This window comes from Nelumbo lutea, chromosome 5, assembly GCF_056320005.1.
Source record: "Nelumbo lutea isolate HS-2025 chromosome 5, American lotus-T2T, whole genome shotgun sequence".
NCBI classification, from domain to species: Eukaryota; Viridiplantae; Streptophyta; class Magnoliopsida; order Proteales; family Nelumbonaceae; genus Nelumbo; species Nelumbo lutea.
The window spans coordinates 31,767,751-31,781,315 of NC_142688.1; the positions used below are offsets into that span (position 1 = coordinate 31,767,751).

Below are 13,565 nucleotides of genomic sequence, written 5' to 3' on the forward strand. Positions count from 1 at the left end.
CGACTTAATGTCAAGCAAAAACTATCAAAACGAGGCTCAAAACACGACTTGATTATTTGGAAGCCTCATTTAAACTTTCCTCCCATATTATCTCATCCGAGCTCTAGCCCTGTCCTGTGACCAGACCACTGGCCAAACCGGAATCAACCAGCAGCAAAGAATGAACTAGTGGTTATACAAACAGAAAAAAAAAAATGCAGAATTAACAACACGGGTGCATCTCTTTTAAGTTTTAACAACTTTATATCTAAATAGGCGACAATGAAACATGATGGGCAGCATTTACAAGCTCTTCCTCAGTTAAATCTACAGTAGCAACAATATGTATTGCTTTCTCGTATCTTGACACACGTTGATGGCTAATTAAAAGTTCTTTTTAGTAAATTGAAAAGAATAAAAGAGCAAAGGAGACGCACCGGCTAGTTGGATAAGGTTGAGAAATCTTGAGAAGAGAAAAATGCTCTTAAAGTTGTTCCTCCATTATATGAATAAGATTTAAATATTTTAAACTAAATCCTAGATTTTACAGAAGAAAGCATGGTTTTCGAATGCTATTGTTTCGGATGGTTAGACCGTTTAGCCTCATATTTATTTAAGCAATCAGTTCTGTTTTACCTCAAATCTTGTTTCTGGCCAAAAATCATTCAATTGGTCAACTATCTATTGATCTAAGTGATCAAACTATCAATTTGTTCAATGGTTTTTGACTGTTTTTTATTTTTTTAATTTTTATTGTCAGAACTAACTATCCATTTGAATTGGACAATTGAACAATCAATCCAAAAATCGGTGACCAGAATGATTTCATTTCCAGGTAGTTTTTTTAAAACCATGGAAGAAGGGGCTTTCATATGTATTCGTATCAGGAATTCAAATAAAGTTCAAATGTATTTCAGACATCAGTTGTTGAACGATGGTGGCCTGAGGCCTTTGGGAACTGGTTAAGGTTTAGATGAGTGGGGGTAGGAGGGGAGATCGAATGAGAGAGGTTTTCTTATTTTTTTATCTTTTAGTTGTCGGTTCAACCAATAATTAAACCGTTAATGTTACAGTATTGTTAAGTTTGTGTTTAGACCCATTGAGCATTTGAGCGACGTGTTTCTCTGTAATTGGAGGGTACACGGGTTATCTGGATTCTATGGATGACAGCGATACTTCTATGGCCCATATAACACAAATAGATCTTCTATGGCCCATACCATAGAAGTATTAAAAAATACTTCTATGGTATGGAAAGAATTTTGATCAATTAAAACCCACCCATGAATTTTGATAAATAACACGTTTATAATTCCAATTTATTAGCTAGTTGTTTTTCAGATATTATATCTTTTCTATATCATAGTCAAATCCTTTTCTTATTCACCCCTCATCATCTTCAACCTCCCTCGCAACATACTAACAGAGAGAGAACCAAGGAGGCAAGGAAAGCTTTGTAGGTTAAAAAAACTTGTCTCTGTCTTTCTGTCTCCCTCATTAGTAGCTGAACCCCTCTTTTACGGTGTTGCCGGTTTAATGTCATGGAGGTGGAGAACGTCTACATAGAAGAGGCAAGGGTTTGGGACTTCATTTTTTATCAACGTTTGGATGGTTGAAAAAGAAAATTAGATGACACTCAAAGGACATTTGTGTCTTTTCAAATGCCACTTAACTGCTCGTTAACAGCTAGTTAACGGTAAGTACTAAATTGGCTTTTAGACCTATTCACAAGCCGGGCTTCGAGTCTGACCTACGCTATGTTGGACTTGAGCTTTGGGTCAGGCCCCATTCAAATTTTGACAAAAGCGAAGCCCGAGCCTAGCCCATGAACATGTCTAATTGGCACGCTTTAAAAGTTCAGGTATTGAATTGTCGCATTTTAAAGTTCGGGGACCAAAGTGGCACTAGGCCCAAAGTATAGAGTACTAATCGGGAATTTTTCCAACATAAAAACCTCCCTTTAAGTTTCTAACAATCATAAAAACATCCCTTTCACTTTCATAAAAACCTTCCCTATAGTTTACCAAAAAAATGCAATTACCTCCCTTCCACCTTTGTTCAAGTAATGAAAAAGTATGAAATTAGCCTTGCAACTTATTAGGGTGTCTTTCAATATAATTCAAAATGCAATATTTGCCGTCCTAAACTTCACTTAAAATAAAATTACTTTATTATTTTCAATTTAATTCGGAGATTTTTTTAATTAAAAGTGAAAATTTCTTTCGAATATATTTTAGTAAATTTCCATGTGAATTAATAGATATAAGGGCAAAATGATTACTTTTGGAAAACTAATGCATTAGGTGATCATTTTCCATCCATGACAATAAGAAAAGGGAGGTAACTATAGGGTTTTACAATACTACAAGGGAGGTTTTAATATTTTACCCTTTTTATAATAGAGGCACTCCCCACCCACTTTCTTTGAAGCCATGGGAAAAGTGTGATCATTCCCAATTGTGAGAAAAATTCATGTTAGTAAACTAAGTGCATTGATTCCTTATGCCAACTCAACATCATTTTTTGGGTCATTTACTAAAACACCCCCTATAGTTTCATAGATTTACTTAAATCTATCCTATACTTTGCAACTTATTTACTTAATTGGCCTTTAACTAAGAATGTTTGTTTTGCCATCTGAAAATAGTAACCTGATCACCCTAAACTAAGTGGAAAATGTTCAAGGGCATAGGCTCATAATTGTTTATTCCAAAAGTACCCCTAACACTTTTTCGTACAAAAACAAAATTGACCAGATAGAGTCAAATAGAATGGATGCTTCTGTCTTACTAGGGGAAAATTTGGAATTTTTATTTATATTTCCTTTAGATTAAATTTATTTAAATGGATGTTAGGGTTAAAATTATCATTTTCCACTTAATTCTATTAAAAGGTCAATTAAATAAAGGGTAAAAAAACTTACACATACCCTGAGTTTTTAGAAATTTACTTGAAGATACCTTAATATTTTAAAATGGACTTGTACATACCTTATGACTCTTTTACCCTCCATTTTCTTTTAAATTTTCAAATATAACTAAAGAGAAGATAAAACCATTTTCTTAGTGAATGGTTTCTAATTTCCATCCTTTAGAAATCTTTCTGTTGTTACTATTAGGCTGTAAGTAATAAAAGCCTAATTTGAAAAAAGAAAAAAGTAAAGAAAATAATTCTTCTTGATGTATTATACTGTCATTATTGTCTGAGTTGGGTATCGTGTTTACCTGGGTTAACAATTGAAGTGGTATTCTCTTTTGGGATAACATGCAGCCTGAGTGAAAACTTAGGTTTCAAATTAGTTGTTCACCTGGGTTGAACAGTCATATTTACTCACCGTTCGGTTGAACTGAGGTGGTGTATTATACCATTGTATCATCAAGATAGCTACATATGGGTTTTGTCAATACACATGACAAAACAAACTCATGTTTCCTGATTGTTCAATTAGCACGAAGCCTAATAAAGAACATTAAAGGGAAAAATAAGATTTAATTTTTTTTTTATGCGTCAATATTTAACTTGCACCAATGGAGGGTATGTTTAAGTCTTGCACCAATGGAGGGTATGTTTAAGTCTAGTGGCTTCAGCCCATGAGGTATATTCAAGTGCATTTTGAAATCTCAAGGTTAATTTCTTAAAACTGGGGATATGTTTAGCAATTCAAGTCTTTTATCCTTAACGCTCAAGTACAGCGCAAATACATTGCACTCTATATTTTTGTATTTATACTCCTCCCAAACTGAGCTTAAATAAATCAATTGCAAACTATGAAGGGTGTTTTAATAAAATGCAAACTATGGGATAGGTTTTAGTCAAACATGAAACTATGAGGGTGTTTTAATAAAGGACCATTTTTTTCATGTTGGGTAAAAGTAGAACAAATTGAAGAGGGCTGGAACGAAGAAATAATAGTTTTCCATACCTGGGTAGTGTTTGGGATCAATGTTGATTTCTTAGATATGGCACCATATTAGAACCACATTCACCTATTGTTTTGCCGTTTGGTTCGCTGATTTCTAAGATATCAGAAATTGATCATTAAAATCAGGCCGAAAAAAATGAATAGGAGAGAATGGGAGATGGTTCCTGTAAACACAAAAAATGAAAAACCACTGTTGATAATTATTACCAAACAAATTCATAACTGATTTATGAGAAATTGGCTGACATGGCTACAATGGAACCAAACAAACAATTTCTTTGATTTTTGAAAAACCTCATCAAAAGAATCAACATCGATCCCAAACGCCTCCCTAATTGACCATCTGGATTTCTGAATTCACCAACGTGGCAAAAACAGGTGGATTTACAATAGCTTTACTACTACCAGTTTATGTGAGACAATAATATGGTCGGTTATTTTTAAGGAATGAGAGCACCCAAAGCAATCATAGCATTCCATATATAGTAATAAACTTATCTGAGACAATAACAGAGTGGTTGCTTGTGTCTTAATCGAGAAGTTGGTGCAGACATGACAATGATACGAAAGAGGTGAAAACAGATTAAGCCAATGCAACTGGTTGTTAATCTGAAGCAAAAGACCCAAGTATTCCGTCCCGTACTGAACATTTGGTTTTGCTCAGCTGGTAAAGTCAACATGTAGTTCTAATGGGATTGATAACTAGATCACGAAATACTGATAACTACACCATCCACTAAATTGATCTATTGGATCATTTGGTTTGATTATCTCATCGCATGGCCCAATAACGGCCTTACTTGTTGGGCAATCTCATCTGCACCACTTAGTAGGTCGTCGGAGAGTGTAGACCATCTCTCTTGTCTTTCCAAAGTAGACCTGCCATTTGCAGTAATGGTTTCAACTCACGAACTCAAAATTTAATCTGGACCCCATCCATGCATGCTCTATGGCAGAAGGGGCGAATTCCACAGTGCAAGTATGAAAACATATATTCCATACAAAACAGAGGCCTGGAGCTTACCTGATCCAGCGAGTTTCTCATCTTCCTCTCCATTTCTTCGATCATTTTTCCCATGTTACAAAGGTGACCCTCAGCAACAGATAGGTCTGTATTCATCTGCCAGAAATTAAATAATAATAGTATTGATTTTAATATTAATATTAATAACCAGATTAGAAACTTCATAAACAAGATCAACCCTAAATACATTATATACTATCCCCTTTAAATATGATTAAGGGTTCATATTATTGCACATGCAATAGATTCTCTTCTTTTTCTTTCTGCCACTTGGGGCGGGGTAGAAAGTCTCTGGAATCCAAGTGCAGTTCGATTAGCCTCTAGTATGAGCACAGACACAAAAATACAAGTCCGGATCTGCTGACCACAACACATTGCTGGTCATGTTCACCCAGCCACGGATATTGTTGTGGTCACCGATATTCTCGACATGCGGCTGGATGAGCGTGGCCAGCTGTGTGTTGTGGTCAGCAGATCCGAACTCCAGAAATACAGACTGCAAAAGCTAAAAACTCCAGAATCTCCCAAAATTAGTCAGGATGACTGAACATTGATATGAACATCGATTAGCCTCAACATGTTCTGTATATGAACTTCAATCCTCAAGTGACATAAAGATTAGTCAGGATGACTGAACATTCATTATTGACAAAAGTATGCTTATAACATGTTTATTTGACCCGAGGAAGTTCTGCTACACAACAAATGTTTTAAAGCAGAAAAAACATATATAAAGATTAAGATCTTTCTTTTCTAAATTATCAGTAATGGCAAGTACCTGTCTTCTTATTGATCCTGACAAGGTGAATTCGCCTTTTGACTCATCACTTGTGGTCAATGATAGCATGACTGTACTGGTTAAGCAGTAATGAACAATCCCATCTTCCTCTGCCCCCACCTAGTTGGAAAATTCAAATTTACAAAAGGATAGCCAGGTTGGATAACTATCTGGTACATATATATCCTATCCTCCAAATATCTATAAAAATAGTACCCACCTCAATTAGGTGAATAGCATCCCATATACCTTCTTGCAAGCAACCCCTACGGCCGTGCCCTGTACTAGAACCATCTTTATCAACAACAATTACCATGTCAGTAAAAATATACTCTCCCTTATTATTTTATTTTGCAGGTATAAGCATAGTCTAATTTTCTATTTGCAAGCTTAGATGAAAGCTGACCTTTCTTTATCAAGAAGCATGCAATAAACTTAACATAGTTTTCATTGTCATCTTCCCACATGTATACTGATGAAATTCCACCTTCATAATACCTACCAATTTAGTGATCAAATTTCTATTACTCCATCAGAAACAAAAGGAATCTCTTTTATACGTTATGCAAGTTCAAAATATATACAGGCAAAATGTCTGAAAAGTTAATATTCATTTATTCTGGAAAACATCTACGTAAATAACAATGGCATCAAGGACGAGGTAAGTAAAGGACCTCACTGGTCACAATAAACTGAAAAAACATCATTTGCTTCAATTTCAAGTTCCCTCAACTCTGTCGATGGGAGGTTTCCATCTTCTAATGGTGGATGATATTTGTTTGACCAAGGTGATCTACAAGAAAATATGGGAAAACCAAAATAAAACAAAGTACTTAAAGTCCGTTGCAAGAACCAGAATACCACTATCCTCTCTACAGATTTCAGTAGCAGCGGTTATTGGAATACTGACAATTACCTATAGGAATCAGCATCTCTGTTGTAATCACACAATATGAACTCTTTTCCAGATTCCATATCACGTAATACCTGTTATCTTGTTCCAAATGAGATTCAAAAATATTAAATAGATGCAAGAGTATAAAGAACACCCTTCCTGCTTAGCAGAAAGAAGCTACAAATAATCTGTATGGAACATCTTTTCAGATATAAATCTGCAGCTACAACATTCCATGCACGGTTAAGAAGCTGTAAGAAGCAGATTGAGCACAAAAAATGTTCCCAAGAAAATATCAGGAATCCTAAACATCATATAAACCAATTAGTTGGAGAGATGCTATGAACACATCAAACTATGTTGCAAAAGGTATTGACTGGCGATGCAGATGAGACAAATCGAAAAACATGGCTAAGTCACCCAAATAAAACATTCATTACCTTCAACTAACACTCGCATAACAAGAAAACAAGACAAAGAAATCAAAACATTCAAAAGCATAACAAATCCATATATTAAAAAAAAGAAAAAGAAAAATCCTTCTATTGAGCAGAACTGAGACTGGGGAAGGAACGAGAAAGAGGAAACAACAGTGCACTGCATTCAATGCATAACAAGACAAACCTAATTATCAAAATATAGATAGATAATAGGGTGAAAATAAGAACCTAGCTAATCCTGCATTATCAACTAAGAATAGTAACTATTGATCAAGAAAGCAATCAATACACAAGCACAATTAAATGTTTTATAGTTGTAACAAGCAAACTCGAATTCTTGTCAGAATTCTCAAAGCCGTAAGAGAAATTAGAAAAGCATAGTTAGATAGAAGTTCGATGAAGAAACACGAATTCAATAAATCCTTTCAAACAAGGAAATTTCCTAAAAAATAAAAAAAATAAAAAAAAAAATCGAATGAGATTGTGACTGAGAGTTGTAAAGTTGTAAACGAATAAAACGCACCTGAAGCGGTTGATCAACTTGTGAAAGGAGATTTGAAGAGTAATCAGGTAAGAGACTCATAAGAGCAGTGAGAGACGTGTCTATGTGTTTTGGATGCATCCTACGCATTAAATCCAGCGCTCCTTCCATTTCTGTTACAAGGATCGTGCGCAAAATAAAAGTTTCCGAGACGAGAAGAAAGAAGAAGACGAAGAAGAAAGAAGGAGAGAGAGTGTGCGAAAGAGAGATGAGTTTTTTTCAGAGTGGTGGTTGTTTGTTTGTGTTTGATCCGAGTTTCTCCCGCGGGAACCGTCTTTTATACCCTGAATTTCCGAATTCTATACAATGTTTTAAGGAAATTGTTTAAAACCTACTTTGAGTTTTCAACCATAAATTTTCAAAATCTCTAAAGCTCACAATCTAGTTATTTTTTATTTTTCAAAATTCACCTTCTGTTAGTGTATCATTAATGCATAAATAACAAATTTCATGACCAAATTACCATGGTGAGCTAGAGGAAAAATAGTCTTTTTCAGTTTTCAAATTTCTTTTTTTTTTTTTTGCATTTTTAATATTTTGTTATAATTTCCAATGTTTTAGATAATTTTTGTTTTTTTTTTTCATTTTCTATTTTCTACAATCTATAATTTTTTTGTGTTTTTCTATAATTTTTATTTTCTGGTTTTGTTTTTCAATTTCTATAGTTTCTAATTTGAAAATAATTTTTTTTGTTTATAATTTCTATAATTTTTATATTTTTGTAATTTCTATGTTTTTATGTATTTTATATTTGAAAATATTTTTTTGAACTTTTTTCGTTTTTCATGTCTAAATATTAAAATGGTAATATATTAACACCTATTAATTTATTTTGTATATATCTTATATTTTTCTATGAAGGTTAAAATGGTAATATGTTAATGCCCATTACCTTGTTTAACGTCAACTTAGTGACATGGTGAGTTTAGACATTTTGAAAAGTTGTAGTAAGTTTAAGAGAAATGTTGAAAACTCATGGTGAGCTTTAGATAATTTCCCATGTTTTAAGAACCGAATCATTTTTTTCTGCGAGTCACAGTCACCGCTTCGACCGTCTAGTCGAAGTGTGGAACGGGTCATAAATAAATAAATATATATATATATTATCAATAAAAATAAGTATTGTTTAGATGTAATATAAATATTAAAATATATATACGTATTTTATGTTTAATTTATATTTTTTAATGCTAAAAATTTTGATTTTGAGGCAAAAGGGTTTTTGGCAAAAGAATTATGGTGAGTGTATGTTTGCACATACACTAGTATAATTGGGTCAACGGTTTAACCACATAGGTTGGATATTTTTTGATAAGGTTAATGGTTTTTGACCAAATGCCAGGTTTCATGCAAACTAGACTCAGAATCTTGATTAAGTGATGGGTCGAATGGTTCAACCAATCAAATCAGTGACAAGTTGAAAACACCAATACTATATACATAAAGCAAGATTGTTTATGTCACACTTCCCTTCTTTTCCCATTTCCCCTTTCTTGCTTCCTCCCTTTGAGTCCAAATTTGCTCCTCACACCAACCTTATAGCACATCCTAGCCGCTCATTGGGAACATCTCCCATATTGGTGCATTGTTATTGATGGGTAGACTTGTTCATGGGCTGGGCTTCGAGCATAACTTTCCACTATGTCAGGCTTGAGCTTCAGGGTAGGCCCATTCAAATTTTGACAAAAGTCAAGCCTAAGCCCAGCCCATGAATAGGTTTATTCATGGGGAGATATTCCTAATACATGGCAAGATGTGCTGTGAAGTAGGTGTGAGGAGTGTTGTGTGAGCAAATCCCAATTCCCTCATTAACTCTTTCCTTCCTCTACTTCCCCATTTTATTCCTATACATTCACAATTCACAAATGTGATGAATTAGGAAATAGCATTTTCTCTTTTTTAAGGTTATGTTTGGTTTCATGGGCATTTATTGAAAAAATGCCGCCACATCAACTCCACATAAGCGTTGCCATTTATTACATATGGAACCACTGTTTGGTTTCACCATAAATCATATAAATACTAAGAAAGGAAATGCTTTGATTTTTGTGCACGGGTCATTTGGGGAAACATCAAATTTACATTCCCCCTAATGCTCTAGCATTTCTTGAAACAAAATGATGATGTGGCAGGTTTTATGGGTTTTATTCTGAGGTGAAAATCAAAAAACGTTTAAAGTGATGCCCAACCAAACAAAAAAAAAAAGCAAGAAACATTAACAAGATAGTACAGATAAACATTTAAAGCAATAAATGGCGTCTCTCTACTCTATTATATCCACCACACCAATCCAAATGATTTTCCTTCCATATCCATTTTTTTAAATATCTTGCCTTAACATATTAAAAATTTAAAACAATTCAAAGACTCATAGGAATATTGTAGGTAAACCATTCATTAAGGTTAATTTTTAGTTTTCTTTTTGGGTAAATTGCTGAAACCTTCTCTGAAGTTTCTGACTGTTGCCAAAATCTCCTCTGAAGTTTCGGACTATTGCTGAAACCTCCCTTCAAGTTTGGTAATTGCAATCATCTCCTCTAATCTTTTTAACATAGCTGCAGGTAGACCCCCTCTATTAGAATTATCTACCAAGAGGCATGAAAATGTTCAAAATACCCATGTATTACTATTAAGGCTGGTTTTTACAGAAAATATAATACAAACTTTAAAACAACAAAAAAATGAGAATTTAAAGTTGCAGCTTTAGCTTTTGAATGATTGATATGAAGGGTAAATTTGAAAAGTAAATCAATTTTAAAAAAGAGATTGAAATGGTTTAGAGTAGCAATTCATATGAAGAGAAAATTTGGAAAATAAACATTTTGGTCAAAAGTAATTGCATAGGTATTTTGTACTGGTGTTGGCATTTTGGCTGTGTTTGGTTGCAATGCAAATAAATTTTCGCTGTTGCAAAACCATGGCAGTGCAAAATATTTGAGTGTAAATTCTGACTTATTGTTGTTTTAAACTGATTGCAGTACAAATGAAGTAAATTAAGACATGAAGCAGAATAAAGTGAAATCCAAAACAAAATTAAACAAGAATTTGCATTTTTTTTACATTTGCATTCTTATGTATTTGTACTAGTGCAAATAAATTTGCACTGCAACCAAACACAAGGAGAGACATCAAATTTGACATTTGCTAGAGAAACGGAAACACCAATGATACTAAATGTTGTATTAATAATCGCAATGACACCAAACACAACCGATAACATATAATTACGGGAATTGTTCTCGATGCACGACATTGCCACTGAAACGAGTTCGGCTTCAATCAGGGCAAACTCTGTTTGGGCAGCCTTTACTGCCTTGCAATGAGAATGTTTCCATACTTATATGCTTTATTTCGTGAGGAGATATTCCCAATGCAAGGTTGAAAAAATCTGTTAGAACGATGTGGGCATGGATTTTCCCTGACTGAAGCCCGTCTCCACTGAAACATGCTATGAAATCGGTACAAGATGTGCTCTGTGAGGAGCAGATTTGGACTCGATGGTTTGTAGGGCGTGCTCTGTGGGCCGGAGCGCCCATTGGAACCCTAGTATTTCGCTGAACATGACGATTACGAACTCTGACTTACAACCGTTAGATGATAATCAATGGAAACAATGGCCAAGAAGAGATGCCTAGTAACATTAACAATATTTTTTCTCTTCAAGGGACTGTTTGGTAGCTAAAAAAATCAAATTCGCTTTCTTTATGACTTTGTATGGACCAACGCGGTTAGCCCAACCCAACCCAAACTCAACCTTCTGGCCTTCCGGCAGTCCCGGTCTTTTTTAAATATTTGATGGGCGGGTGAGGCAGTTGGACGGCTTCAGGCCCGAACCGACCCAATAGCCCATCCCCTCAACATGAGTTGTATGGCCGTCTTTAAGCATTGTACATCATAATAACATCAAATGGGCTGCACATGATTGTGGCAACCGATAAATAAGCCCACCAAATGTAGAAAATAAATAAGGCAATCCCATCAATCCTTGACTGTAGGGTATCACTAGTCTCATAAACAAAAACTACTAGAATAAAAAGAGAGCTTGGGTGGTTATGAGTCGCTATCGTCAAATCATGGCCACCATCATCAAGGCTCCTGAATCGAGGCCCAGAAAAAAGAAAAGGAAGAGATGACTTTGCTTTTCTTCTGCTAACCCATTGAGTTGTTCTAAAGACACCACAACCAAGCAAAGCTAGAAAAGTAGCTTTCATTTCTTAGCGTATCTACTATGTGTAGATGCCATTGGATGAGGTGTGCCCATCAATGGCATCATCTCAGCCATGTGCAGCGACGTCCAAGGTGGTGGATACTACTAGGACTCCCACATGGAAGCTCTTTTGATCCATTTGTTGCAGGTTGGGTAAATTATTAGCTTCAATTGGTCATCTTTTAGGCGGCTTCTTGATCTTGAAGACGATTCAGGCTTATAAAGATGATGCTGACAAAGGCTATACACACCACCCACCCATTTAGGCTGTCAATGGAGTATGGACCAGACAGCAGCTGTAGACAACGTATAAGATTTAATTGGGTTTGGCCAATTTTAAAGCTCTTCCAACCCTTACGAAACACATAACCGGACTACCAAGTCAGATTGAGTTGAACTCAGTGGTTCTTTGGCATCCATGAAGCTCCAGCCGATTTTGGATTTCGTTCTCACAGCCCTAAGGTTTTGTGAGGATCAAATTCAAATTCCTCATCAGGAGTACTGGCAGACGAAATTGATGACTCAAAAGTCAATACGCATAAAGCATGTTTGGAATTCCAATAATCACCTCTTGGGCAAGCTGCGACCTTTGAAGGAATAATGAGAATTCTAACCTTAAGAGCTCGTGTTTGTCCAGTCCAGTCAGAGAATAGATTCTTAGGGTTCTTTAGGTTCACCAATTGGAATGGCCAATTTCCATAATCTGTTTGAACGGAAATAAGAATTGGAATCAGCAGGAATGCGATTTCATTCCCAGAGGGGCAGGGAATGGCCATTCCCTCAAATGGGAGAATGCCATTTCAACAGGAATGGAAATGAGATTTCTATTCTGCCCAACCAAACAGTTGGAACTGGAATAGCCATTCCAATTCCAATTCCGAACCCCTATTCCTGCGAACCAAACAAGGCTTTATTTGGTTTACTGGTTTTGTTTAGCACTTTAGCTGCTTGGATCAGATTCAGAATCAAATCTGGATGCTCACTGAACTCCACTCGCAACCAATCAATGCAAGACCAAGTACATGCATTTTGTTGTATGATAGCCCCACTTCGTAGTCAATTTAATGACCATGTAATATTCTCATCAGGTCCGTCTGATGATTATTTGCTCCTTTCTGCCTACTGATTGTGATATTCCTTTTACCTGCAATGATAGAGGATTTAGATGACTCTGGCTGGGTATGAGGCCCAGGCCGTAATACAAATTAAAAAAAAAAAAAAAAGCATGCATGGTATGATATACCACACCTTAGGTTGGAAAAGCTTGAAAATTTGATCTTTTTTTAAGGTTTTTTTTTGGGGGGTACCACTTGTGATCTTTTTTAAGACCTATATTTTTCACAACTTTCGCTTCAAGTATCTTCAGGTTTTTAATAATCAAAATCGTGGGATAACACTATGATGGGACTGTTCGATTTACAAAAAGCAATGCAGCCCCATGTTAATCATTCAAATGATGTTACTAAAATCTGGAACACCCTGGATGGGTTCGATAACAGGCTAAATAGCCTGCATTGATGACACAAAATGGAATGATATCGTTGTAGTTCCCAGTTTTACAAAGCATTTGAACTCGCGCCATCTATTAGATGAAATGGGTTCATTTCAGGTTGTTTCGAAGGCTAAATGAGCTCATCGAGAAAACTGAACTGACCTCAGTTCAAGTTTTAATATACATAAGGGGATCCGTTCTAGATGGTGATCTGCTCTAAAAGGTAAAGAAAACTTATAGATGAAATCATTTCATTTCATGTTGAAAACTTGCAGGCTATAGAGCTT

The 13,565-nt window shown here is 35.3% G+C and overlaps 1 protein-coding gene across 3 annotated transcripts; it reads right to left on the reverse strand.

Annotated features, from left to right (window-relative positions):
- Window positions 1-4,338: 4,338 nt before the first annotated feature.
- On the reverse strand, window positions 4,339-7,832 carry LOC148851469 (F-actin-capping protein subunit beta-like). Of its 3 annotated transcripts, none has more exons than XM_088943105.1 (8): window positions 7,562-7,832; window positions 6,620-6,690; window positions 6,383-6,496; window positions 6,110-6,201; window positions 5,924-5,997; window positions 5,704-5,823; window positions 4,926-5,021; window positions 4,339-4,780 (listed from the first exon to the last, which is right to left on the reverse strand). In XM_088943105.1, the coding sequence occupies exons 1-8, from the start codon at window positions 7,688-7,690 to the stop codon at window positions 4,715-4,717; spliced, it is 762 nt and encodes a 253-aa protein (XP_088799231.1). In that variant the 5' UTR covers window positions 7,691-7,832; the 3' UTR covers window positions 4,339-4,714. The 3 variants fall into 3 exon arrangements, with proteins under 3 accessions (XP_088799231.1, XP_088799232.1, XP_088799233.1); XM_088943106.1 differs by having other exon boundaries at window positions 4,926-5,011; window positions 7,562-7,831; XM_088943107.1 differs by having other exon boundaries at window positions 6,620-6,697; window positions 7,562-7,831.
- Between the last annotated feature and the right edge of the window lie 5,733 nt (window positions 7,833-13,565).